The sequence below is a fragment of the Pararge aegeria genome, chromosome 6 (assembly GCF_905163445.1).
Source record: "Pararge aegeria chromosome 6, ilParAegt1.1, whole genome shotgun sequence".
In the NCBI taxonomy this organism is placed as follows: domain Eukaryota; kingdom Metazoa; phylum Arthropoda; class Insecta; order Lepidoptera; family Nymphalidae; genus Pararge; species Pararge aegeria.
The window spans coordinates 20,289,355-20,317,343 of record NC_053185.1 but is presented as its reverse complement, the minus strand read 5'-3'; the positions used below and the strand labels follow the sequence as shown (position 1 = coordinate 20,317,343).

The 27,989-nt window shown below is 37.1% G+C and overlaps 2 protein-coding genes and 1 non-coding gene across 3 annotated transcripts in view; 1 reads left to right on the top strand and 2 right to left on the bottom strand.

Moving 5' to 3' along the window:
• LOC120624238 (zonadhesin) overlaps positions 1 to 26,921 on the bottom strand; it is a 63,964-nt gene extending 37,043 nt beyond the window's left edge. The window contains exon 1 of the mRNA XM_039890676.1: positions 26,739 to 26,921. Within this exon, the coding sequence (XP_039746610.1) occupies positions 26,739 to 26,746 (8 nt within the window). The 5' untranslated portion in view covers positions 26,747 to 26,921. The remainder of the gene's footprint in view (positions 1 to 26,738) is intronic.
• LOC120624239 (transcription factor Adf-1-like) lies at positions 1,620 to 3,394 on the bottom strand. The gene is made up of 2 exons (XM_039890677.1): positions 3,230 to 3,394; positions 1,620 to 2,636 (listed from the first exon to the last, which is right to left on the bottom strand). The coding sequence occupies exons 1-2, from the start codon at positions 3,360 to 3,362 to the stop codon at positions 1,975 to 1,977; spliced, it is 795 nt and encodes a 264-aa protein (XP_039746611.1). The 5' UTR covers positions 3,363 to 3,394; the 3' UTR covers positions 1,620 to 1,974.
• Trnas-uga lies at positions 5,141 to 5,222 on the top strand. The gene has a single exon. It is a non-coding gene; the product is annotated as a tRNA-Ser (tRNA).
• Positions 26,922 to 27,989: the final 1,068 nt, after the last annotated feature.

Genomic DNA, 27,989 nt, shown 5'->3' with positions numbered 1-27,989 from the left:
AATGACTTTAGAAGCAAAGTTACCTTATTTTAAAACTAGGTTGCACGAATGATCCAATATATTCTTGCATTCACGTTTATCTGATAAGAGACTAATGTAAAGTTATTTCTAGTTTACAAATTTAGTAAAAACTGAGTACAAGAACCAATTAGTACTTACTGACTGCACTATTATTTTGCCACGAATAAAGAGAGACAAGAAGTTAAAGCAGTTATCCGTTACTTAATTCCTAACAATAAGTAGTTATTGACTTCAGAATCGATGATTTGCATTGTACAATATGATCTTAAGAGAATTTAGAATTCCATTTTCTGTTACCTCTAATTGTTTTGGCAAGTGCACGTCGGTGTACCGTCCTCTGTCTTGTCAATGACCCAGTTAGGCTTTATTATTGCTAGCCTAGCCACCTCACTGTACCCCCACTACTAGCGCACCCACGTCAATAAAAGCATCAAATTTCCAAGCGGTTCTCATCCTTAACCAAAATAAGGTAAGGCCTAAATCCCTGTGCACCATTTTGACAATCAGTACTCATTGTCAACTGTAAAATAAATTTTAGCAATTCGAATTGCAAGCCATTGTGATCCTTGCGACGTAATTTGAAGAATCAGTTTCGCACGAAGATGCTTAAGTTTAACCGTACGGTTAAATGCCTGGCACCTGCGATTGCTAATTACAAGTCTTTATTATCACAGTGACACGTAAAATAATTCGCGGATTAACAAATACTAGTTAGTGATTGGTCAGTGGTGAAAATTCATTATTATTTTGTAGTTTAAGCGTTGTAGTTGAAAAATTAATTAAGCTAATCTGTCGTTCATCCTTCGTAAGTAACATTTTATAATTCTTCGACGACAGTCAAACAGTTTGACTGTGAAACTTCTTCCACATACTATTTGATATGAACTTTAACCATGACAAATTCTAGACTTCTCTGTATGCGTAATATTCTTAAAAAGATTACCTTTACGAAGTAATATAAAAAGCAGATTAATAAAAGTGATAGATTTGATAAAAGTAACGAGTATTGTTTCCTGAAATAAAATGGTCTTTTGAATTTTTTTCAAGTGGGAATATCTTGACGGAAAATCCACTCTATACATCATAACTTTTAGCACGACCCGATGCAGTTGCAGCATACAGCTCTTAGTTTAGCTTTAAGGATGATTTATGCCAGACCGTGGAAGGCACGCGCCGAGATTACCTACACTAATTATTAAACGAGGCAGGGATTACAACATCCCCCCCCGATGTCGTCGAGCCCTGGGGCTCTTCTTATGGCGAGCTTTCGCGCTCACCCCACTCCCCCGGTGACGCCGTAGCAACCCCTCAGGTGGTTATCGGCAAGGGTCCATCCGAAAATCGACATCGAGGGATTTCAACTCTGATACGAACGTGACTGACTGACGTTTTATTATTTACTGAAGATTATAGCTGTTGCTTTCGCCATCGATAAAGAGCAATCAGTTGCAAGGTTTAAAAGAGTGGTGAAGGTGATTATTTTACCCTTTATGGAGACTTACCAGGTGACAAAAAGAAACTATTAAAATATTTTTGAATAATAAGAGGTACATTGAAATATTACTACTCGTTTATAACTTAACGCCTGTCATCACAAGACTACAGACCAGCTTTCGCTTATCTGATATACGATTATATATACGCACGAAAGATTATATCAGTATGTCTCAGGTAATAAAATAACACAATATAAAGGTAATCAACAAAATATTTATTCAGGGTTGAATCGGCAAAGTGCTTCAAAAAGGAATTGTTCTTCATTGCTACAATCGTTTTACATTTCGTCAAGAATTTAGTTTTAAAGTTATCCTAAGATCATATCTACTTGTTGATCTTCATAAAAGCAAGTGAATAAGACAAAAAATAGCTGCTGCAGAATATTCTGTAGTACCTATCATTGGGCGCCAGTTGTGTTAATTTCAGAGATTGAAATAAGTGCCAGATGATGCCCATTTATTGCGACTGTGAATGTGGTGATTCCGGCGATTGATTTGGAGAGGACTGCAACGGCGACGATACGGCAAATGACTTAGGTTCAGCAGATAACTGCTCCAGTTCGAGATCTTGCACAACTTGAAAAATTCTTCCTCTTGCGAGATGTTGATAATACGGTGAAAATTGTTTAACTGTAGGTGCCAAACCTTTGAGAAACGCATCTATTGGATGAAGGTTTTCTGCCTTTTCTTTATTATTATTAATAATATATTCCATTATGGTTTGTGACACGGAAGCTGAAGGTTGTTCCAAAGATCGAGAGGCATGGTTTCGGTGACGCTTACGACTTTGTGATGCGTTGACTTGAGTTATATTTTGTAATGTTGACTGAGACGTAGAATGATTATGAGTTCGATTGTCTGTCAATGGGACAATAGGGACGTCGTAGTCATTTTCTGCAGTTTCATTGGATTCTATGTCATGTCGACTCTCTTCAGAAACGCTTTCGTATTCATTGCTTACTGTGTTTCGGTTTTGTATATGAGGTAATAAGAACTCCAGCTCTTCTTCATATTTGTATTTTTTTATATATACAGCTTGACCGCTTTTTGTTTTACGTTTGTTGAGATTTCTTTTGAATTGATCTCTGATATTAGTCCACCTATTTTTACAAGCGTTACCTGAAACAAATATGTTAATATTTCAAATTCGCAAATGTATGTTATAAAATAAATAATTGCAAGTTTACACACTCTGCACAAGGTTTGCTTGTGTAGAGGCAGTATGAGCCATTATAGGTAAGTTAAGACACTTCAATAAATTTTTCTTTGTAGGGATAAATACTATTTCTGTATCATACTACTATCCGTTGCGACCTCAAGACAATCTTCTTGTAATACAATTTCGGTCGAAGAAACATTCAAAAAATTCATAAATTAATCCCCGCGTCTTCATTACCATACAACTTCTGATAAGTAATCTTTTCCTAACTTTAATACGCACTTCCACACAAGAATACCCTGACCAACCGCGTTGTATATACCCCTCATTATACCATACTTCTTCAGGTAAAAGCGCGGGGGGCTACCTCGTAGCCAAAAAGGTTTTTCAAATCCGACAGGTAATAGAAAAAAATAACTGCGTTCACACAAACAATTTGTTTTATTGTTTGTGTTATAACTATTCAGTTTTATTATTAGAATATATAAGATTAGTTCTAAGAAAGCAAATAAAATTATAAGGTAATTTAATTGAATAAATAAACTGTACTTACTGGTTTCGTTAATTTCACTTGCGATTGCAGTCCATACCGAAATCTTGTATTTGGAATCCAAATACTTAGGATCTGACATATCATAAAGCACAGGGTACTTCTTTACACATTCGATTAATTTTTCGTCGTACATTTTAAGCCAGACAGACGTAGTTCACCCCTAAACTTTCGTCGCTCACTGCCCGGACGCGGCACGGAAGAGCGTTCGGTACGACGGGCCGAGGGGGCAGCGGGGCGGGACCGTGCGTCGATAACCGAACCTCGCCCTAGACATGGACGCCACGCGATGTAGCACCTGTTTCATCCTATCCTACTGATATTATAAATGCAATAGTGTGATTGTTTGTTTATCTGTCCTTCCTTTACTCTCTAACTAAGCAACCAATCCGCTTGACTTTTTGACATACAGTTAGTTGAAAGGACGAAGAGAATAGGCTAATCCCGGGAAAACAAACGGTTCCCGCGGGATTTGTTACGACCGTAATAAACGCGGGCGAAGAGCGCGGGCAACAGTAAACAATATTCGTGAAGTTATACAAAAATAGCTCGTCCGTGCCTCGTTCTAGCTAATCATCCCTTACTCATTTCTGCAACATCATCATTCTCGTTAGTTATTTGCCTACTCTTATATTTGATCCGTAAATGTGCGTAAATCCATTAGGTACTTACTATTGACGTGATTGCATTAGGCCTTGAACATTCGTCTTCCTACTTACATTGTGTTTTGCTTTGATTACTTTTATTTCACTACGTTTAACTCCATAGTGATAATGCAACTCACCATCGTCTGTTTATCGAATGCTCTCATTGTAGAAAGGGATAAGGTTACGATTTGACGAGCTGATGTAACTAACTACATACTGTCGGTTTGTCGACCTCCCTGGCGCATTCAAATAAGGTAACCACTATTATTATATGTGAATGCATACATTTAAAAAATGTGTAAAAACGCATCTAGTACAGCGAGGTTACTATACATTTGATGAATTCCTCAATGACAAGGTAGAATGGAAGCAGCCAGCCTCGCTCTCATCTCCCGCAAGATAGCAAAATGATTGTAAATGTTGATGTTGGAAAAGAGCAACTACTGAGTTTCTTGCCGGCTCTTCTCGGTAGAATCTGCTTTCCGAACCGGTGGTAGAGTCACACAAACATGCATACTTGACGTTTCAAAAGTGCTTATAAAGTAGGCCTACTTGAAATAAATGAATTTGAATTTTGAATTTTGAATTTTGAATAACCGAATCTAAACGTACTTTCCGAGGCACGGAGAAATGGTAAAGAGGATATCCAATCTAGACATTTAAAATAGGGTACCCATCCAGTGGCAAAGTTGAGCCAATGCTTAACTAGCGCAATCAATTACTCTGTAACGAGGCCACACTATTATTTAAAAAAATACGGCACAGGTGAGGCACCTGCAGTGACAGGTCGCGAGTTTAGTTTATAAAAGACTCATGAAGATTGTAGCCCATTTGTACAAACATCGGATTGGATGATATATAGAACAGTTATTTCTTTATCATCATAATAAATTATAATAGGTATTACTTTTATAATTAATGCGAAGGGGTGTCATTTCTCCTTTCTACCTCGTAGCAATGTGTTCAATTATTTTACTTAACGCAGACCAAGTCACAGGGTAATAAAAACCTGATCCTGTGATATCATAATATATACACTACAATAACAAAAAAGTAAAGTAAAGTAATTGCTTAATACCTGACTATACCCATAAACAGCGAAAATAAATCGATAGAACCAGTTTCGCTTTTGTAACATTAGTAAAAAACGATTGACTGATTGAAGATTAATGTACTGATATTCGTTTACTACCAGTCTTTTATGACTTGAATTTCGCTATAAAATTTAGTGTTTTAACAATAGCAATATTTCGATTTAACCATCACGGCTGAGGTGTCCGAGTGGTTAAGGAGTTGGACTTGAAATCCAATGGGTTTTACCCGCGCAGGTTCGAATCCTGTCCTCAGCGAACTTTTTTTAGTTTTATCTTTTATAGATTTTTTTTATTAATTAAGAATTTATTAAAAAGATTTTTTTTGTAAAACATTATTATTTTTATACATTACAAAGTTACATTACAAAGTTTTACACAATTACGTATCTAGCAAGTGGTCTAGTATTATAAATGAGTGTTGGTTTGTCCTAACTTTACGATGCTTTCTTTTAGCCCAGGAAAACAAACGGTTCCCACGGGGTTTATAAAAAACCGTAATGAACCTGAATTAAGAACGCTGATCAGCTAGTTAAAAATATAATATCAGCCTATAATATTAATCGCAGGCAGTTTTTATCGATTTCTCGATTAATGTTCAACCAAGATGCTGTAAAACTGCAAAGACACAAGAGCCTGCTTGCTGACATGCGAGCTCCGTGAGCCACATTCATCATCGCTTCAACCGATTGAAGCCCACTGCTGGATATTGGTCTTTTGTTGGGAGTTTCAAAATCCACGTTCCTGGGCCGCTTGTGTCAGCGGCTCCCAGCAACTCCTTTGAAGTCGTCTATCCACCTCATTAGGGGGCGACCAACGCTGCGTTTACCAGTGCGTGGTCGCCATTCCAGCACCTTGGAACCCCGACGTCCATCGGTTCTCCGACTTATTTGCCCCGCCTATTTCCACTTCAGCTTTGCGACTCGTTGAGCTATGTCGGTAACTCTGGTTTTTCTACGGATCTCCTCATTCATTTCATAACGTAGAGATACTCCCAACATAGCTCATAGATGGAGAGCCATCGCCCGCTGAATGACTTGAGTAAGCGACCATGTTACGGATCCGTAAGTCATCACTGGTAACACGCACTGTTCGAAGACTTTGGTCTTCAGGCACTGAGATATTTTGGACGAAAAGATGTCTCGAAGTTTCCCCAATACTGCCCATCCGAGATGGATTCGGCTGTTTACACCTTTCACAAAAATTAAGAATCCAATAAAGTGCCTCACTTCCTTCGCTTCCCACTGTTGAAAATACGTTGCGTTGCAGATTTTGCGCATCGCGCTCTTGCAACAGTGTGCAATCAATTGGAAATGTTATTTTTACCTGCATTGTCTACTGGGAAGTCAACTATGTATTGTGAGAAGTGTGAACCAACCTACGCTGTAAAAATAATGTCTATTTCATAAATGTTTTAATGTTAAATATTGCTTTCGTGAAATAGAAGCGACGAGGTCAAAGTACTGTTTCGTCTACGTAAATATTAGTTAGTTGTGTAGGTAAAGATACTGTAGAGCCTGTTGCTCCTTGATTTCAATAATCGACCAAGATGCGTGCGAATGATAGAGCCGTTCAGTATACGATAGATGTGCAAACATACAGATAGATAAACTATTTTTATTTTTATATTAATAATTAATCGACCAAGCAGATCTCATTTACCCCTCATCATCATCATCATATCAACCGATTATCGGCCCACTACAAGGCACGGGTCTCCTCCCACAATCAGAAGGGGTTAAGGCCCACCAAGCCGGCGCAGTGCGGATTGGTGGACTCCACACACCTCTGAAAACATTATGGAGGACTCTCAGGCATGCAGGTTTCCTCACAATGTTTTCTCTTTAGCTTTGAAACTGGTGATATTTTAATTACTTAAATCGCTCATAACTTAGAATAGTTATTAGAGGCTGGGATTCGAACTCCGCCGCCCGAAAGTTAAGTCGAGCTGCTTCCCACTGGGCTATCACCGCTTCCCCCTGACCACTTATACCTGGTGGTAAATTGAAATCCTTCATTGCAACAACGCTGTTTGGCGACAGAAATAAGAAGAGCTGTAGTAGGTACTAGCTTTGTCACAAAAAGCGCTGCTACTATTAAAATAAAATAAAAAATATTTCGTAATCTACCGATGTAAATGACAAAGCTTCAGCCAATAAATCAATTCAAAATATATTTATTTTACAGAATTATTTTTTTATATGTATAAGTCCAGTTAGATATAACGCGATGAGATTATGTTGATATAAAGATACAATAATGTTATGTCAGTCCTAATGTTTGTGTAAAAGTAGGCAAAGTGACTACATGGTACTACTAGGTCAAACAAGTCCATCATCCTCGTCTAACGCCAGCAGACCTTCATGGAACGAATAAGGAATTTGTAATTGACCAAAATTACGTCTTAGGTTTTTCCTACTGCATGAACTACATATACAATTGAGTTTCGACCATAAATAAACATCTGACTCAAAATATATTTCGTTGTCTGTTCTAGTATATAGTTACGTATATAGTATACGCGTTATACCTAATGTTGTAGGAACAATGATTTTGATTCATTCAGCCTAATATTCTAAAAGACTAAACAAATCAAGACGCGTACGTACCTAAAGTTATGGGGGTCTCTTGATTTTACTTTTGTATCTAATTTCTTTATTTACCGAAAGAAATTAGATACAGTATCACATGCAAAAGAAACTATGGCAATGGTTTACTCAAAAACTATTAGCTTTCAGTTTCATAGATCTGTCTCAGAGACAGTAAAAACTGTATCTCTAAAGCCCCTGATGTATTATTTCGGTTTTCATTTAAACTCTGTATACCTGTAAATATTGTCAATCCCGAAAAGAAACAGAAGGGAGGGAATAGGCATTACTTACTGATTCAAACAAAAAATGATCTCTAACAAGTTTTTAAAAATTCCACTTGGATTCAAACTTTTTTAAATTTTGCTGCCCGTTTACAGAATATACCTTCAGTGGGGTCGCATTTAGTTAACTGTTTGAAGATACTCGTAGCTTGCTGGTCGTCGAAGGTGAAGGAAGGAACGGCTCCATTTCCCGTTCCGCCCGGTAAATAACTAGTGAGTACTGTAATAGTTTAATAAACATAATAAATTGAAATCGGTGTTTTTATTATCATGCATAAATAATTATATTCTATCAAATGGAATGCTGTTTGCTGCGCAGTTCAGTTTTAATTCTACCAAATGTGCTATACATATTAAAGAGTGCCTCTCGTTTTATACAGAAGTCCTGGTTTTGTGTGCTCTGTGGGACATAGAGTTTTCAACGCCAATTTCTTTACCCTTTGGGCTATTTTATTGCTATTGGTGACATTTAAATTGCTAAATACGCACACAGAAAAGTTAGAGGGATTCGAACTCGCTCCTGAAAGTCAAGTCGAAGTCCTTCCCTATCTACGCTATCAACGCTTCGATTGACAATTACTAGGCAAAAAAACTTAATCAATAGCCATTTAAACCCGACCCCGGAATCGAACCTAGAGCCTCACGACCCGTAGTCGAACATGCTAACTACGAATATGCTAACCTTTACCATTGAAAGAGCTACAATGCACAAAAATGCATTAACTTTGATTCTTAACTCGGCGATCTAATAAGTAAGAGTAAGAGCAAAATAGTTACACTTATTATAGTACCTAGAATACCATAGAATTTCAGATTTCCCGTGAGATTGAGAAATTTTCCCGTGGTGCCTATTTCCGTTTCCGGGAAACAAGAACATGCAACCAAATGAAAATACCGAATTCATGGATATGTAATAAATATAAAAAAAATATTAAAAAAATGTTGCTCAAAAAATATTATCTAAATATTTCAAATATATACGTTCAGTCGAGCCGATTCGGGGTACGGTTTCAATTTAACACTGCGTCATTCAAAGTCAAAGTCAAAGTCAAAAATATCTTTATTCAAGTAGGCCCATAGGTGGCACTTTTGACGCGTGCGTTTTATCAGATAAGCCGTGATGCTACTGGCATAAATCCAATTTAAAACTCTAATAGCGGGTAGTTTTCATGCTCTTTGATGAATAAGATGAGAAAGAAGTCTGCTAAAGAATGCGGCATGCATATTGAAGCAAACATTAATAAAACGTGTCTAATTTGGAACCTCCGACTGTGTAAAAGTCAGTTGAAATTGTGATTATCGTAAGGTCACAAGTTCTGCCTTTTTTTTATTTTAAAAGTCTAAGCACTACACACTATTTTACCATTGACACGTAAATAACTGGCCGGAATTAAAGTGTATAGTTTTGAATTCGTATTGTCGCCTTATAGAAGGCTAAATATTAAAGCTGAATTCACACACTCAGCCACTGAAGATGGTCATGTTTATTTTATTGATATTTCATGTAGTATTGTAGTCATGTAGATTTTTGTGATAGGAATGCTTGTTCAAACTATGCCAAAAAACAGAAAAAGTGTGACATGGCCACAATGTAGTTTGGAGTATTCAGAATAGCATCGCCTAAACGCTTAGAACACCATAACTAATCGTATACCTACGAGTATGACCTTACATCATAATAGTTCAAATCCTCTATCCTCATTAGTTTATCGTGTTCCTTGTTTCAATCGCTTGATGAACCTAAGTCACATCAAAGGATTTCCTTAATCCGCAGTAGGTATTGCGTCGTTCTGTGTCCTGAGACTCCTTTGAAGCATTTTTTCCGCATCGTGGAGAGTCTACCGACGTACGTATCATGGTGCGAGGTATAAGATAACAGTTCGATGTTTATTAGATACAATTAACCATAGTATTCTAAATTTAGCCACCGAATTGTCATTGAGTGTTTGAGTGAGGCTGAACGCTAATTGCGAGGAAAACCCTGCTTCCTGAAGACGTGACCCACATGAGGAGTGCTTCTAAACATACTAATTGTGCGCTCTTGACTCTGAGGCTGCGCATTGTTTGACGGCTCGTTAGCAGAAATACGCCGGCATTGACTCCCCACTCGAACACGCGAGGGGACTTCTTGTGACACATAACATCAGGGAATATTCGGAAATTTACGTGTACAGGTCATGATTTAGTTGGATTTTGCAAAATTTTTCACTTTACTTACTTACTTACATACATTTTTTTTTTAAATGGGGGTTTTTTTAGAGCAAAGTTTTCTATGGGCCAGATTCCAGACCAGGGAGGGTTAGGAAAATAATCAGTGCGTCCCTCCTATTAGATTCTGTGGCTTAAATCTAGAAAGTTTGTTTCAGATTTAATGGAAACAATGAAGTGGCATCGCTTAAATATTCTAGAAGGAATAATTTGCAAAACCCCCGTTGTATGTACCAATATTATAAATAATGAAGCGGTCAACAAAACCGTATAGCTCGGTTTAACAGTTACATACATTTCGGTTATTAGTCCACCGCATGAATATTGAACACATCTCGGAATACAAGGTCATTTGTCCAGCTGTGCCGTGCGCCAGCGCAGGCGAAAGTGTCGCACTTTCTCACCAATTTGGCGTACCTACACTACTACGCTATCATCATGATCTTGCGTCTTCAACTTTTAAATCATCTCTGCGACTAGCGGATGTATTAACAAGTGGAATACCCTAAAGGCATGCAGGTCATCTTCTTTGCACCAAAAAGGCAAATTTCCATGTTTCTGGCATAGATATATTTGGAAGTATGGACACGCCTATTTGGTTCCTTAGATAATATAGTCGAAACAAGTACTTTTTAAGCACCTATAATAGAGCTAAAATAAATAAATGTGAAAAAGAAAGCTTTAATGAATGTTTGTAAGCACTTTTATTGTTCACAAAAGATGGTACGACCGTGGTATGGATCGTAGGACCGTGTTGAGACATATGTGTCTCAAAACGGTCCTATGTGTCCGTAAAGGCATCTTACACATATGGCCATTTTTCTAAGCCAAATTTGTAGTATCTTTTCGAGTAGCGACATACTAGAACGTCTAAGAACATAAGGTGCCTAATATTACTTGTTTTAAAGTTTCACTTTCTATTCAACTATTATTTGTTTCAAAAACATTCGTTAAAAGCGAAGCGAGCAGAAGAAGTGTCTACGATCTTACACTTTACACCGCGGTGCATAATTTTTACTTAAAAGGAAATGTACAGGTTATTGCATAGGTATCTTACGGAAATTTATATATAAAATATAGTTTGAAAAAGAAAGACTGACCTTAGGAAAAGTTAACAAATATGACTGACTCGATACAATTTTGTGGTCGATTCCAACCAAATCGTAAATGGAATAAACACATCGACCCGTGGCTCTGGGGTCATCCATAAGTCATAACGGTATACCGATGATCAATACAATCAATGCAATCGCAATGATTGTATTGATAGATAATAATCGAGTAACGGTAACGGTTTATCTTACTTACTCTCAAGATAAAATCTACTGTAATAGTTCAGAGTGATAGAGCTAATTCGATAAGTGTCATTAGTACATACAAATGAGATTTCTTAATTAAATTGTTAGATTAGAAAAGTTTTTATCTTTGTTCGATCTTTCGCCTCTCTTACTTGGAAATAAGCCATTAAATTCAATTGGGACTAAAATAAAACCAATTCTTAATTTCAATACAAAAGTAAGTATCTAGGTAAATATTTGTTGAAGGTGTTGATTGTACACGCAACGCGCAGTTATTTCACGGCATCGTAACAGTTGCATGTAATATAACGCCGAGTTACGCACATTATTTCAATTATTGACATGAATTTTACAGTTACTTTAAATGAAGTTGCAAGAAAATACGTTTTATTAAAATTCATTGTGATAACATTTATAAATATAAAAATACTATTAAATAATGATTATATAAATGCTTAGATGAGAACAATAAATATACAAATGAAGAAAGTTGAATAGAAATTATAAAATACCAAAAAAAATAAGAAATCGTCGTAAAATTTTAAGTAGGGCGCACGCTTCTAATTAAGTTATCTTCTTTAGGTTTCCCAAAATTCATTAAATATTCATAAAATGATCGCACACTACCTACCGTACGAGTCGCAAAAGGGTATCTACAACAGAGAACATTATTGCATTTACAATGTTGACCGCGTTTATAACGAAACGAAGACACCATCCATCAATAATTTCATTGGTCTACAGTTAGTCTCTGCTTGAAACGGAAAAACTCAACATGTAAACAAAAGAAAAATGGTGACGAGCTCCCAAGTGCTCTCAAACGTAGTAGAGACATAAGCGGATGAATAGTAAACGCGAGGAACGCGATGTTCATTTCAGTGTATGATAAGATGCGGGAGGCAGCGGGAAGTAGGTCACCGCCCAGGGCACAGGTGTTCAGATACAGTTGTTGACATGATATATTATATATATTACTGCTCTATCTATCTCTACTACTCCATTTTATGTCAGCAAAGACAAACTATCCGTTCTTTTTGATACATATTATTTTTATCCGGTTGGTCAAAAAGTTGTATTGCGTGTGTAAGATTTTTAAGCACCGTTTTATCATTAATTGATTTGAATTTTTTTTTTAATTCTTAACAATGCTAAATTTTAAAAAACCACTGAAAGTTTTATTTATAAATAACATCCACCCTCCGATTGCGAGTCTTTCCTCACAATATGCGCCTTCAAGGACTACTGCCTTCTGTATCCGACCCTTGATCCAACAACCAAGCGAAAGCTTCTTAAGATGTTGGTGGAAGCTTTTCGCGAGAAGACCATTGACTGAGACGAGGATCGGAACAATAACGGTCGACTCAGCACTCCACATTGCGTTAATCTCGTGATTAAGATCCGTCTTTAGATACTTAAGCATCGGTTGGTGTTTACATTAATTAGCAACTTAATTTTGTCTTAAACTTCTTTAACTTAGATACTACTGGACTCCGTCTCAACAAGATTGCTAACGTGATCGTATAACTTAGCGCTAATAAGTACCTACTTCCGCAACTTGTGCAGTTTCAATACACTGATCATCACAGCACAGCACAGCGCAAGACTGACTAACTCAAGGGCTTTTAATTTCAAGTCTTAACTTTAAGTTCTCAGTTTGTTTCAAGAAACTTTGATGCCAAATCTCTCACAATCATGATGTTGACAGAAAAGCGCGCGAGTGTGACTCAAAAGTCTTTCTCGCAATTTTCATTTCAGGGTATGATTGCTCAGATTAGACGCGGGAGGCGGGAAGTGGGTCATAGGTTACAAGTTTGAAGCGTGCATCACTGTGTTAGAGCTCACATACAGATGGCAAACAATGCCGGTGGAGATCCCTCACCTGCCTCACACCAAGCTCTCGTCACCTTGAACTAAAGGCCGCCTCAACATTTGTTAGCACTGATTTTTGAACTGTAAAAGCGAGATGAAATAGTTCTTTTAAAGCACGGACTAGAGCTCTTGTATATAAAGACGACAACCCGTGTAGCCCAGTATGCGTTGCGATTTTATTGGAATTTTCGAGTTCGGTAGGGAGGCCAATTGGCCTACACTACTTTGTGGACACCTGACTAGACCTCATCAATCCACGCAACTACATAATTATCGTTATCCGTAACTTAAAATTTTTAGACGACATAATCGGTACACACGACTCTCTCATGGCGCGCATGCTAGCTCTATTTAGTTGCAGGCAGCTATTTATACCGCGTTGCACGGACTTGCTCATGAGTAAGAACCCGGAACTGCTTCGAAACCAGTCTGGCATACGCCGATGAAAACCCAGAGTTATTGATATATTACTAAGATGATAATAATAATAATAATACTGGGTAATAGCCTGCTACGATGGTTAAAAAGAAGGTTTTTAATTTTATTAATTTTTATTTTAGCACATAGGTTATTTTGGTTTATATATATATATATCTTAATTGTATTCTATAATAATAAATGTTCATTGGAACGTGTATTTAAGAACCGGCATCGAATGCGAAATAATAAGCAATTAAGTGAAACATTGTGTTGGCGATCGATTGGTCACAGTCGTCAACGTCGTCACGGACGATTGTTGGACGGCCGGCTGCTGGCTGCAGGAAGGACGCGCCACGCTCCAGCGCGCCGCCCATTACGAAACAGTAATTTATACTCATTGCCAAGTAATCTTAGAATCCTGATTCTGGATTCAAAATTTATTTTAGTTTATTTACGAGTACATATCTAAGCTAAGAAATGGTTGGGTCATTGTTTTTTCAAATGCTAAAATAAACTCTATAAAAAAATACAGCAGCCCGGCCGAGGGAGGGTGAATTCTAAGTGCGGCATTGTCGTACATTGCGTCAAAAGTCGTGCAACCCAGAGCCTTAAAGCCAGTTGATAAAAAATACTATGGACTATAATTTACGACGTCAACGAACATATATTTTACTGCAAAATCAAAAAACTTACAATAAAAGTTAGCAATTTTTATGCAGTAGTAGAGTTTTTTGTGACAGAGCTCGTCCGGGAAAGTACTATTGCCATGCTTACTTCTGCCACTAAGCAGAATTGTTGCCATTCTGTGTTCCGGGTGTGAAATTACAGGCACGTGAAGCTTAACATCTAAGCCTCAACTATATTGACACAGGTCGGCAAGTTGCAGGACGTGTTTCTTGCATGCCCTGGGAAGGTCTGCTCTGTTTTATATAGGCAATGGTTTTTCACTTACCATCTGCTTGTTCCGTCAATTAATACTACTAAAAATATATATTATTGTCTTATCCATGACCTATCCTATTTATGATACCATAACACCACCGTCTTAAACGTAAAACATATTTTCGCGGGCCTTAACCGTAGAATTTACCGGTATGCCGTCACGACAAACGGCATTATGCCATCACGGCAAACAGCATGGCTGTTTCTTATTGACTTGCTACCGTTCTCGAGTTCCTTGCGTGCGCAAGTATATCACAGAATAGAAACAGAAGGCCGGCCACACTTTTCGTTCTTCTTTACTAAATAAGTAATACCTAATACCCACCTCGTCCGTCCGCCTAACTCTCATCTTCCGAAAACTATTTTTCATAGTTGTTTTTTTTTAGTTGTTATATTGCATGATTACAGATATTTTCGAAACTAACATGACGCAATAACAAATAAGTTATAACATATAAGCTGGTACTTGACATATTCAAATAAATTCGAACAAGTCTGTATAGTTGGTGCTTTACTATAAATCAATTTCCAAAACTTTAGGGTAGAATATGACGGCAAACTCTAGTAGTACCAGGTGGTTTGCTTGCAAACAAATGTATATAAATGTGTATAATACATGACGTATTGTACATACCGTATCTATTTGTAAAATAAAACTCTCTTTTCGAATATTTAAACCAACAAAATACACGTCATGTATGAGAAATTACTATTTCCACTGTAATTCATAATATTCATCGGCTAATGGATTTATTTAAGAACTACGATAATTAGCAGGGTTCTAAAATATGATAAGCTTATTTGCGTAACGCCGGGCAAAAATAACGTCAGTAAAACCAAAAATATATATTTTATCCGAATAACTAAGAACTATAAAATCCTTCGCATACCAATGTCGACTCAACTTCTTATTCTGTGATTGGGTGGTGGTGGGGTTTTTACGTATCGGATGCAGCGTCGTGACACTTCAGTATAGTATAGGGGTATGATCGACTTTATATATTTTTTTATTTCGCTACAAGTTAGCCTTGTCTGCAATCTCACCAAGTAATGATGCAGTTTAAGATCATAAGATGGGTGTGGTGTTAGGAAGTGTGGCAGTTATATTAAACCCATATCCCTTATCGTTTTCTAGGCAGCATCGCACTGAACGCTAAAAGTTTGTCGGTTTTTAAATCATTTTAGTGCCAAGGTTGCGTATTCTTGTGGTTGTTGAAAAAAGCAATCGGACTTCATAAACAAAATAATAACATGCTATTTCTACTGTTTTCTATCAAACCAACTTAAAATTAGCCTTCAAATATGCAATATATATACTACGACAATACACAGCATCGCCGGGAATCGAACCCACGGCGTTGGACTCAAAAAGCAGGGGTGCTGCAAACTACGCGAATCGGCTAATTTTGCAAATAATTTCTCCTCTCTTAATCAACACCATTTCGGATTGCTTTTCTTACCGATAAAAAACAGCTAGAAACTCTGACAAAACACCAATACCTCAATTTTGGTAAACAAAAATTGTAGGACTCAAAATAAACAAAACATTTACTTCTTAACACAGTTTCGTGCTGCTTTGACAGCACGTCTGTGTATTACCTAAATCTCAGTCACCCAAATAGAGTCGAAAATAAACAAGACCGTACAAAATGAAAGGCGTTAAATTAACCGACGGCCACAAAAACATCGCGGCGCTCTCGTCCACCGGAATGACAAGAAAATGTATGTCATAATGAATCATAATGGCATTGTAAGCTGAGGAGCTTGTGACTCAGGCTAACGGACGTAAAACTGTACACATAATAATACGTAGACCACTATAAAATATTATAAAGATAAAAAAACACTTTGAAGGCGCAGAATTTACCACAATTTAAATGAGGAAGAAAAGAGTATAAAATACATCTAAGTACCTACTATTCATTTGAATTACTTCAAATTGTGATTAAGTCGTTATATCGGCACTTCACAAAGATACGGGATGCTTATATTATCGAAATCTTTCCAAATCACGCTAAATTTCATTATATTGAACTCGCAAAGTCAAAGTCTTTCAATAATTAGCCCACAAACTGCTGAAGATGTAAAAAGAGTAATCTTCCTTTCACCTAAATTTATGGTTCTAAAAGTAATAATTTGCCTTATTTAACTTTTTTTTTAAAGTTAGAAAAATTAACCTTAACTTATTAAAGTAAAACGCAGACCCTGGTAAAATAATAGGGAGTTAAATAGAAAGATTAGAAACCTTAGCTCGTAAGTGAAAATTAAGGGATTAAATTAAATTCAAATAGATTATATAGTGGAAATAATTTGACTTATGCAAACATAGGATGGACGTGACCGAATCGTAGTTAAATGTCCGTCTAGCGTTATGTAAACACAGACACCGCGACACCGACCCAAACAAAACCGTAATATTTAGCATATGAGCTTTGCCACGTAAACTCTAGAAAAGACATACTAACACCACTTACTTATTTTAACCAAAATTATGATAAAATATAATGGTAGGCAAAATCTTAACCAATACCCAGTCAGTAGCCAAAATAAATATGTCACTGTCTTCCTTTCCATTCCCAGTGTCCTACATTTACCTGGTATTATCGATCGATAATTTATTGAGGAAAGATCCGCTTGGATTCAACTCACGGGTTAGATTACTTTCCTCACAAAGTCTCCGAATGCTTGACCCTTGCCCCGCATATTATGTTATCAAGTGTCGCTTTATGGTTATTGTACGAGAATATAAACATAATGAAGGTTTTGTAAGTAACATTGCAACGTAGGTATATTCCTTCTCATCATCATACTGATTATGATGATGAGAAGGAACTCATCAGAATCATAATGTGAGGTCTTTAAATAACAAAGCGAGTATTTTATGAACGTAACTTAAAAAAATCCAATTTCTAAACTAATTACTGCACAGATTTGCAGTGGCGTGCATAGAGGGTATGCACAGAGTATGCAGATGATATAAAATGAAGAAAATCTCCAGTATGAGTTATTAATACTTAGGTAGGCTTTTTATAACTTTTACAATGCCTATCCTTAAGTTTTTTTATAACTCATACTGGAGTTTTTTTTCGTTTTATATCTATTGCATACCCTGTGCATACCCTCTATGCACGCCACTGCAGATTTGGTTCCCTAAATAATGGCAGCTATAGCAGAACAACCAAGCTTCTATTTAATTCAAAATAGGCATTAAGCGTAGTGTAATATCAAACGATCGCGTTTGTTATAAGACGCCCAGAGGTCTCCATAGCAAACGACGCAAATATGTAACTCTCAATGAGACAGGCATACAAATGAGGATTGTAAAAATTGACGAAATTAATTGGCATTGGCCTGGAGGCGGTGGATTTCAATTTGAATAACTGTTGTTAGATTTACGAGTAACTTGCAGAATTGTTGAGTAACGACCTCATGACTTATGACCCCGGAAGAGATCTCAACAAATTGTCTCAATTAATTATTTTCGTTTGATTTGTTCATGTTAAGAAATGTAATTTTTTTAAATAAGCTAAGAATTGGTTTGCGTTTTATGTACCCTTCGGTAAAGCTTTGGAAATAAATTAAGATTCAGTTGTAATTCAAGGACCCCTCCTGGCAATATGTAAAGAACTAAGTATGGATGTCCACTGACCGCGTGGGAGGATTTACCAGCAAAGCCGCAAGTTTCACGGTCTCGCGTGAGGTCAACCAGTGACCGGGAGACGACCTACCCGATGGATTGGAACATACGATATTTTCCAAATAATAAAACGTAAATATTCCTCGACACCCAAAAACAAATCGGTAGGTATAAGATCCCTAAAACGATCAACACGTTCTTTTTTATATCGGTTGTAGTATACATGCAACTGGGTGAGCTCTCGAGTATAACAATGGTCACATTTGGTTAATCTTCGCAAATTAAAAATCATATATAAAGAAGTCTAATGAATTTAAAATAAAAATAACATTTCTATTAAAAATTCCATTTATTAGGATTCCATATAATTAGAACGATAGCATAAGCCAACATACAGATAGAATAGATATAAACCTTTAGAACACACACACACGTGTACACGTTTTCTGATATAGGAATTTTCCCTTTTTAGGAATAATAATTGTACCCGGACGGCGCGGAGTCACGGTCAACTCTTAGTGTACTGTGTAATTAAGATAAGGGCAATGTAAGATTTAAATTTTTGTCTCTTTCGACATTCCGTGCAAGCAATAAATTTCAACCACTAACCCAATCGAAAACACATTTTGTTTGATATGGATATTATCTCGAATTATATTCTGTGTTGGTTGGGTATATAATATTCATTTGCAGGGCCTAGACTTGACGACTCTGCTTCGATTGATATTTGAGCCAACTTTTCTTTCTGGATCTTCTGGACTAAACATTATACCTAAGTTCGAAGAACAATAAAGCATCGTCTATTCCCTGGACACACGCACATAATTAAATAAACAGACTAAATTTTCCTTAAGTTTTTATGATAATTTGTATCACTTCTTAAAGCAACATTTTAAAACTTCTTATATAGACGGAGAAGTTAATTGTCCAAACTAAAGAAAATATAAACTCGTACTTTTCCAATTATTTATGTATGATAGTTAACACTGCATTTGTATGAATTTGTGTCGTCCATACACTCGTGGAGGCGCATACCAACACACGCTTTGCTTATTCAAATCGTGTGTGCAAGGAAAGTGGAGAACCTCAACTTTAATTCAACTGAAAATACGTCTAACTTCATTTATCTTTAGAGCTATAGTGGTTTGACTGAGACATGTAATAAGCAAATGGTATAATGCATAAGCTATATATAGTGACAGTGGCGTGAATAAGCATTGTGGGTTACCAGCTGATTGTTAATGTTACATCTTACACATAACAACTTTACAACAATACTTATATGTATACAGGATAAACCTTTGTGTCGTTTTAATAATTTATAATCTTAACATTCGTATTCTTAAAACCACAAACACCCAAAAAGTTTTTTAAACACAAAATTCATTTTCGTAAACTTTTATACCTAATATTTTTTCCATTATTTGTCGATATAATATGGGATACATAGAAAAAAAGAAAAAGAAAGCTTTAGACTGTTCTTAACGAGAATTAAAGAGTGTTTTAAAGAAAACCTCTCTAGTAGATACTGCTAAAACTATAATAGCGATAGAGTAGGAAAAATTTTCTACAAGGTGCAATCTTGACACCATAGCACGAAAAAAAATGGATTTCGTGACATTGCGTATGAAATAACATTAAAAAGGGTCCAGCTTTACATAAGAAAGACACGTTTTGCTCCAAGTTTTAAACTTAAAGTTCAAATAAGTATATACATAGATAACATCTCCTGGGACTCCGGGCATGGAAATGTAATAAATAAACATAAAATGGCGTAAAGATTGATAGATAATCATGTAATTGTCGCATTGCCAAACCACAGTAAACTAGGCATCAGATTGTTTCACAACCCAATGCGGCATACTTTCACTTCTAAACAATATATCCAGGTTTCATGTCTAAAACCTTACTATATCTAAAGAAATATGCTTGGTAAAAGTATATTGTACTTTTTATTAGCTAGGATATCAAGTACTTTAAAAACCTTGCTATACCGAATGATCGCAGCTCGCATGACAAACCCTAAACTCTCACACCTAATTCTTAAAATATACCTTTAAATTAGATAAAAGTAAAACTTCCTGAATCAGAAAGAAATGAACAGAAAAAGGCGTAACTGACAAAATTGAAGTAAGGGACTTTTTATGGGACCATCGCGAGCTTCCACCTAGAATATAATACAAAAAATTGTATTTTCGATACGAGGTAAATCTCGGTGAAATCGGTATAAATAATAAAATATAAAACTCCGACTTCTCGTCGATGCGAAACGAGAAATTCTTCGAGACACTTTTTTCACAGTTAACTAAAGTTATTATTAAGTGTTAAACTATCAGCGCACAAACAAGCGAGTAAAAACAATTCTGTACCACTACCCAGTAACCTACTTATTTTATAGAAATTTTAAGAAGACTTTTACTCTAAATGTACATGTTAGTATCGAACATAATTCTGAGTAAATATATTATGAAGAGATCTTTACTGCAAGGTAGTAAGTAATACTACTAAGTAAGTAATAGTTGTTTGAAATATGGCAATACTGCCGAAGTCATCCTCTCCCATGATAAATTATGCAGTGATAGGGGTGTAATTGCTATAACATGCAGGTGTATCTACATGCACCTGTTGGATATGGTATAGCTACCCGTAGGTGCATTCCATGATCATATTTAAGAACCTGGGTATAGAACCTTTCAAAGTAGATAACCACTGAAACTCTACAATGTGTGACGGACTCTTGCAACTTAAGACAGCTCCGCTGGTGCGAGAGACTAATTATTTTCTTTATCTCACTTGATATACATCCCAAAAAAAAGGTAAAGAGATTTCTGACGGAAACCTCCAAGCAGCGACAAGTATAATTTCGACAGTCTACTAGAGGTGTCTGCTAAAATTTTTTGACTGTAATATCCGGTGCAGAATTACCATTTCAGCACCATAGATCCCCAACGGCTATTTGTTAATGAATAGCCGTTGGGGTTCCATGCCTATAACAGTCCACTGCTGGACTAAAAGCCTCTCCCAAAGGAAGGCGGTTTTCACCACGCTGAGCAGACAGTAGGAGCATTGAGGACGCTGCTGCCTGCTCACCATTATAATAATCCTTTAGTCGCCTCGTACGACACACACGGATAGAGGAGGGGTGGTGACAACTGTATTCTGATCTGCCGTTACCACACAGCATAATGGCTATTGGTCCTATGTTATGTCCCCACACATTTAAACTTCTGATTTGAAAACTTTGAGATACACCAGTGGTTCTCTCTGCCGTATGCTGGTTGGCTCTAAACTTAATTTGCTATGGTTCAGGGCCTCGGCAGACAGTTCAGCTTAGTGGCGGCGTGGTAGTACATAACTATTTGGCAATAGAAATGCCTGCACTGCGTTATGTGGTGCACGTGGAATGCTGTTGCTATGTAGCGACACTGGTCTCTGCTTGCGATTCCGGTCGCAGACTGCGGCGACTACGGGGCAAGCGCCGCGCCTTGCGACATCCGAGCGACGAGCGACGTCGCGACGTGGCGCTGTATCTGAAGAGGATAGACTAGGAGACTCCATAGCAACGGTCTCCATTATGATTTACTGTACGAGTAAGCGTTAATCATTCGTGTGTTTGATACGCAAGTGAATATCGATCCAATCCAAAACGATTATTCTAAACTCGCAGGGACTGACAATTTCTAGTACTTGATCAAGCGACCATAATCGACCAGTATGCAAATTTGGACTCAGGATACAGATATATTATGCAGAGCGCAGAATCAAGAGGCAATCATCTGCTCTGAATCCTTACAAATATGAAATTTTGTTTGTTTGTTTATTTATTCGTTCTTTACGCTGAAAGTAAGCAACCAATCAAATTATTTTTGGAAAATTTTCTCACGGCATTTGTAAAATACGAAGAACGCGTGCAACAGTAGTTAATATATAATATAGCATCCACAAAAAGGAAAACAGAACACGTGAGTAAGCTAAAAAGTGCCCGCGAGATAAGTAACGCTGCTCCCGGCTAAATATATGAGACAGTAGAGATCAAATCGTCACCTCAAACCGTACAGCTGACCGCACAGCTCTTACACTACGGCGCAAGCATGCCGCACGAGATGCTCGCGATTCAATGAGCGCACAATCAATTACATTACGCAAGTTGCGTGTGCAGTGTCCACTCGCCTGCCGACGCCGCGCCGACCCGATGCCGGCGCTTGGTATTCGACTAGTAAACCCGACGCCGGCGTGCAATTATACCTGCTTACTTAATTGCATAAGTAATTCATCTTTATTTTGAAAAAAAAAGTAAGCTTTACTTTTTGGCACTACAGGGCACAGGTCTCCTTCCACATTGAGAAGAGTTGAGGCCGTAGTACTCCATGCAGGCCCAGTGCGGATTTGTGGACCCTTTGAGAACATTATGTAAAACTCTCAGGCATACAGATTTCCTCACAATGTTTTTCCTTAACCGTTAGAGCAAGCAAAAAGCGGTATTAGCCTAGTGTTTAGGACTTGAGCTTAAAGTTCAAGGGGCTGAGTTTGAATCCCAGCATGCCCCTCTAACTTTTCTAGGTTATGTACGTTTTAAGCCATTGAAATTAATTTGGATATAATCAACTAAAATGTTTCTTTCAATGATAAAAAGTTAGCTTTAATAATGTCTATATTACTGAATCATTATGGGGCGTACCTTACTAACTGTAAATTGCAAGTTTCAAAGGTTTATGGCATGGATGGAACATAGTGTTACTATCCAATTTCAAAAGAACTTTATACAGATGAGTGTATTTCCTTTGTGACCACGCTGACATTCGCCGACGAGTCCGTGAAATAGATTTCACCCTTAATTAGTAGATCTCTTCTTATTTAAGTCAGTTAACACCCGGTGGTGCAAAGGGCCGAGACTACCTTTATCTATTCACATCCATCCCCTAACCTAAACTATATGATCAAATAAATTGGTGTTTATAAAAGACCTAATATGTAAAAGACCAGATGCTCTGAGATCTGACAATAACTGAGTAAGGCCTAAGTAACTGTATGATAACTATAGCAAATTATGGATTTTGCAGAAATTACCCTTAATAAAAACTATTTCTTTGGAAAACCTTCTCCGAGATACGATCTGTCTATATCTTTTGTTTTTAGGATTAATAACGAAAATTACCATAAAGTACTGAGCGGATTTTAGCGTTTTATTATATTTTATTTTTATTATTTTATTTTATTTCCAACATACATAGAAAGCAGTCCGATATTAAGTTTATGTAGTGCCTTCACTAATAATAATAGTTACCTAAAAAAAGAAAAGTAACTAAAAAAGTTCTACGGCACAGTTTAGATTACGATGAGCGTATCACATTCTCGAGCCAATTCCTCTAAGCCTGTAAATATAGCAATTTGCATACAATACCGCATGGCACGGATGCATGTGCATCCTTCCTTAGACATCACACAAATGAGCGTGACATACCTGCTGTCAACTTGACATGTCACAGAGGGGATGTCACGCTAACAGCTCACTGTATTTTTATAATAGCATCCAAGATAGTTGACTATCAAAACAACCAACTTTAAAAGCCTATGTTTATTAATATACCTTGTCGTATTTTGAAGTGCGGCGGTGATTAGTAAAACGAAAAAGTGACTAGAGGCCATAAATTTTCCTCAGCTCGAAGGAATGCTTCGTAAGCTTTGCTAACTTGTCACTTTTTGTATTATGCGACGTAATAAATGGGAACTAGGCCCTGATTCACTATGGTATTGAAATCTAAATTGCGCACGAAATGCATTTTGTGACGTTATCTGACATATTTTCATACAACCAAAACAAAACCAAAGACAATAAATTTTTATGCCACAATTTGTGGTTAAGAGTGTTACGATTTAATTTAATAGAAACCCTGATCAACATTTACTGCATCGCATAATACTTTATAGTCACTACCATTGTTTTACACCGAGGCGTATAAGATGATGACGTCATACGTTAAAATTCACCATTACAGTCTGCGCGGGCACAACCTTCATGAGTCTACGAGAGATCTTCTGTCTACTGCGAATCGCGCGACGACCTACGACCTTTCGCATTACTAATACTTATCTGCATATTGTTTTTACCACTATAGTCTGGCAGCTCGTTAATTGTCTCGTTAGCTCTACTTCTTCTTCAGATCTTATTTCTAATGCACTAGATTTACACCAATCAGTTTTTGCAATAGTCTGCTGTGGGCCTGAACTTTTTCATACGGAACAGATAAAATCGTAGTTACGATTTTTGGACGATTGACGGATCAAGCAGATGATCCACGTGATGGTAAATGGAAAACCGTTGCCTATAAACAGAGCAACACTTCACAAGACATGCAAGAAGCTTGTCCTGCAACATGCCATCCTATGTGCATCAATTTTTAGGTGTTAAGCCTCATGTGCCTGTAAAGTCAAAGTCAATGTCAAAGTCAAAAATATCTTTATTCAAGTAGGCCCATAGGTGGCATTTTTGATGTAACCCTCGCCTAATTATAATAACTGCAATATTTTTTTTGGGTTATTTGAAATAATTCCTGTTTAATTATATGTAGGAGATAAATCTTTTAAAGTGGCGATCTGAAACATCTATACGAGGATTGTCATGAGTACCTTTTCACACGGGCGATATAATTTTTTTTTTTGCATTAAGAAGACATGCAGGCAACTTGTCAGAAAGTTACTGAATGCAAGAGCAGGATTTGGCTGTAAAAAATGCTTTAGCCAAGCTTCACTTAGTGATTTTAAGTTCTTGATTCAGATTCAAGAAATATGTTCCGACTGCATCGATAATAACCATGTCACCAAAATGAAGCGCTGATGATATAAATTAGGCCATACCATCAGAATAAAGAGCCTCAATAGTTCTTAAAATGTTTGAAATCATAGGTTTAGAAGCGGTTTTGATGCAGTTATTTGAAGACATTTGCTACAACTATCTTTAATCGGTGATATTATTAATCAAACCAATTTTAATATAGATCTATGATTAGATTGATGGCCACTTATTTACAGCAGAACGTTTATATGTAATTAATTCCAATCGATCCGTAGAGATAATTAACAGTTTTGTCACACATTTTCCTCTCAGCTATCCGAGTCACAGAGTTATTGAGACAGCGGCATCCAATCACAGAAATATTCACAATAACGTAAACCAAATGTGTGACCGCGCAATACATAATTAAACTGCAAAAGAATTTACACCAATTCATTCCACCGATTTCATAACAAATTCAAAAAAATTGCATATAAATTGCCCATAATACGTGCTTGTCTGGAGTTAGCAGATTGCCGGCTCCCTTGTAAATTTATATCCCTAAATAATGAGCAAAAGGGCCCTGATGTAAAGTGATTACAGTCTACGGACATCTGCAACAGCATAAAAGCCATTAATAAATTGCCTGTTGAACATTACTATTTATTTTTTTAGCCACCTCCTAAAATTTTTTGAACCTTTTTCTTTCAACTTGTTTACGCAACCATTCAATTGGTTTATTAGCTTTTTACCAAATATCTATGTCAATAAGAGGCAGGCTCCACGTGATTTACAAGTAAGCGGAAAAACTAAAGATACCCATGACGTTATTCTAACAGTGTGGAGTTTATTTGCATAGTTTAATTTAATTATTATGAATGGTATTTAATTAAAGGTAAACAGAGAGGATACCTGAGTAGTTAGGAAGTTAAATCATGGTTGAAATATAAACAATAAAGGTAATGCCAGACGAGTGTTGTAAGGAAACCGAGCCTAGTGTTGTACATAAATAGTTAGCGCTCAACAATGAGGACTCTAGCTGCACATGGTACAGTTTAGAGAGGAAATTTGGAGAGGAGTCGACCCGACAATCTATCAATATTGTCGAACTTTACCAGACTGACAAGAGTAGAACTCTTGGTACCTATTGTGTCAAGTTATTTAAAATCTCACATATCCCGATCTCCGCAAAATATCTTAGGAATTTATTTTAAAAAAAAAGGCTAATGAAACTTAGGGATTATTGGAATTATTTGGTGATAATTTACCTATAAATTAAGATTATTTTAAAGGTAAATTTTGTAAAGCAGATAAATTAACTTGATTTAAAAGTTGGCAGGAGAAGACATAGTCACACAATAAATTGACAAGTATAGATACGTAGGTTTTCAGTGAAATTTCGATGATGATCGTGTTTGCGAAATCAAATTTCACCGAATTATAAATTAAAAATTAAGCCAGAATAGTGTGTGCGAAATTTCATGAAATACCAGCTACCAACTACCGGCTCGTAGAACTTCCTGGAGGAATAAACACGATTGCTGCATTGGATAGAAAAGTTAACTACGTCGTTTTGTTTGTGTACACATAGGTCCTTACGTACTGGCTGGAAACAGTCAACATTTACCAAGGGCTCGAATTGCGCGTGCGAAATTTCAGGAAGCACTGCGTACCTACTACTGTCTACTATATAGCGTAGATCTGGGGAGCCTAGAATCACGAGCAATATCTTAGTTAAGCTTAAGTTAGCACTTACCGAGTCATGTTTTTGTATGTAGCACGGGAAATAGTCACAGCACACACGTACGGGCGGTGTCGGCGGTCGGTGTTGTCGCGGGTCGCGTCAGGGCGCGGTCGCCATCGCGTGCGGTCACGGCGGCGGCTGGGGCACGAATGCCGGCCGCAGGGCCAGCCGGGCGCCCGCAGGCGCGCAGTGCGCAGCGCGGAAACGGCCTTCCAACTTCCATGCAGCGCGACCTGCATTCTGCGGATTTGCGATCTACTCATCACTCCGCCGCGCGCTGCTGAGGTCGATGACTTCCACCTAATTTCTAATTATTCTAAATATCTGTTCAATAAATAACTTCAGTATTTGTGCCTTTGGAGGGTCGCCATTTTATTAATAAAAAAATAAATTTCATGCTGTAAACATAAATTGCATGATTGTTCAATCCTGCCTAGAAGATCCCTCTTGATGTGGATGGTAAGAAAAGCGGAAGTCGGAACGATATTTCAGATATTGGCTTAGCATGTTAGAAATGAGGATGCATAGTGTATAGTATAGTAAGTAGTATTCCATGGTTTAACAACCATGCAAAAGTGCAGATCCGTACGATGCCTCGCGATTCGATGGTATCACACGAGATGCGCGCTTGCGATGATGCGCCAAACTTTAAAGCTTTTTATAGGCTAGGTCGCTGATGAGTCTGCTAGCACGGATATCCACCGAATCCAAAGCATCGTGCCGGTACTTCGCAGCGTTCGTTTTACTAGCACATTCAAAATTTCAATTATGTGTCAAAGCGACTACTATCACTTTCGAGGAAGAAATATTGCAGGCAAAAAATCTGCTCTAGTTCTTTTCCCCTCCTCCTCCCTCCCTCTTCCTAGGTATTCAAGCCAGCTAACTCGCATCCATTTAGTTTCTCCAAATTAGTTCTTCTTGTGCTCAATCAATCATGCCTTGTATCTTCTTTTTTTCCGTTTTCTGCAGCTACAGGCACAGAATCTCTCGGAATATTTTTTATTTAAGAATTATTGTTCTCGCTCTTTAATAAATTCTAAAAAATAAGTACATGAAAAACGTTGTTTTATAATGCAGATCTTGGTTTTCCTGCGGATTATCCTAGGCAACAAAAATTTTAAGATCAACTTAGGTTGTTTATGAATATTATATGCAGATATTTAATAAATGTGGGTTATGAATAAATATTATATGCAGATATTTAATAAATGTGGTAAATTCTAAATTGAATATACAACGTAACTTAAATTCAAACCGAAATAT

Excerpts from the sequence above, each read along its gene's own strand:
- LOC120624239 (XM_039890677.1), bottom strand. The coding sequence starts at position 3,362 with ATGTACGACGAAAAATTAATCGAATGTGTAAAGAAGTACCCTGTGCTT. Across the intron at positions 2,637-3,229 it reads AAGTGAAATTAACGAAACCA|GTAACGCTTGTAAAAATAGG; the intron begins GTAAGTACAGTT and ends TATTTGTTTCAG.